At 38.4% G+C, this 1,027-nt stretch overlaps 1 protein-coding gene across 1 annotated transcript in view; it reads left to right on the forward strand.

Annotated features, from left to right (window-relative positions):
- LOC109376431 (cystic fibrosis transmembrane conductance regulator) overlaps positions 1-1,027 on the forward strand; it is a gene marked incomplete at its 5' end in the record, with an annotated part of 146,425 nt that overhangs the window by 72,959 nt on the left and 72,439 nt on the right. Inside the window, one exon of the mRNA XM_019632350.1 lies at positions 666-766. Within this exon, the coding sequence (XP_019487895.1) occupies positions 666-766 (101 nt within the window). The remainder of the gene's footprint in view (positions 1-665; positions 767-1,027) is intronic.

Raw genomic sequence — 1,027 nt, forward strand, 5'->3', positions numbered from 1 at the left:
ATTTTAATCAGTGGTTCTCTCCAGCTCTGAAAACCTACTTACTCTAATTAAACACTTAAGTATTGTTCTTCCTAAGTGAACTAGTATTGTCTTTTTTGAAAAACAAAAATGGCAGTCTTGTCTTTTCAAAGGGCAGACCCATGAGTTTTGACTTGCCCTTGAAACTCTGAAATCCACTTTCTCCCCAACAGTACCTGATGAGCAGAGACAGTCCTCATAAGGCACGAAACACACCTAAACATCTTCTGGATGCTGCTCACACCTTCCCCTGCTTTCAACTTCATTGTAGATGAGCTCATTGAGACACAGGCCTTTTCTTCCATTATCCACTATAGTCTTGGAAGGTATTACTTACAGAATAACAGTAGAGGAGGTAAACGTGGTATCTACCCAACACCAACAGCCCCTATAACATCTGAAACATTTAAAAAGAGGGCAACTCTTTCCTAATCTTCACTCTCTGATTTAAAACGTTGGTTGAATACTTACTATAAGCAGGGCCTTATTATTAGTGGTAGATGCTATGCCGAACTGAGATGAAAGATGGTTAAAACTGGCACAAAATTGAAATGTAACATTAAATGACAAATGCCCTAGGAGAGGTATAAAGGAGTTCAAAGAAGAGAGATACAAAAAAGGTTGTTTATCTTTTTTTCCACCTATAGGTGAAGGAGAAGGAAGAGTTGGCATTATTCTAACTTTAGCCATGAATATCATGAGTACGTTGCAGTGGGCTGTGAACTCCAGCATAGATGTGGATAGCTTGGTAAGTCATTGTTTTGTTTGTTTTTTAATTTTTATGAAAAAACTCAAAAGTATAGGGAATAACCTCAGGGACAACTATGTACCCAACCCCCAGCTTAAGAAATGAAACACTGCAGATAAATATAAGGTCACAAAGTATCTCTCATTAAACCCTTATCTCTTCTTTCGCCACATTGATAGCCACAATCAAGAACTAGTGCTGCAGTGCACATTATTGCACAGTCTCCACGCCCAGAATGATGATGATGATGATGATGATGAT

Source organism: Hipposideros armiger, unplaced genomic scaffold, assembly GCF_001890085.2.
Source record: "Hipposideros armiger isolate ML-2016 unplaced genomic scaffold, ASM189008v1 scaffold_1130, whole genome shotgun sequence".
Lineage (NCBI taxonomy): Eukaryota > Metazoa > Chordata > Mammalia > Chiroptera > Hipposideridae > Hipposideros > Hipposideros armiger.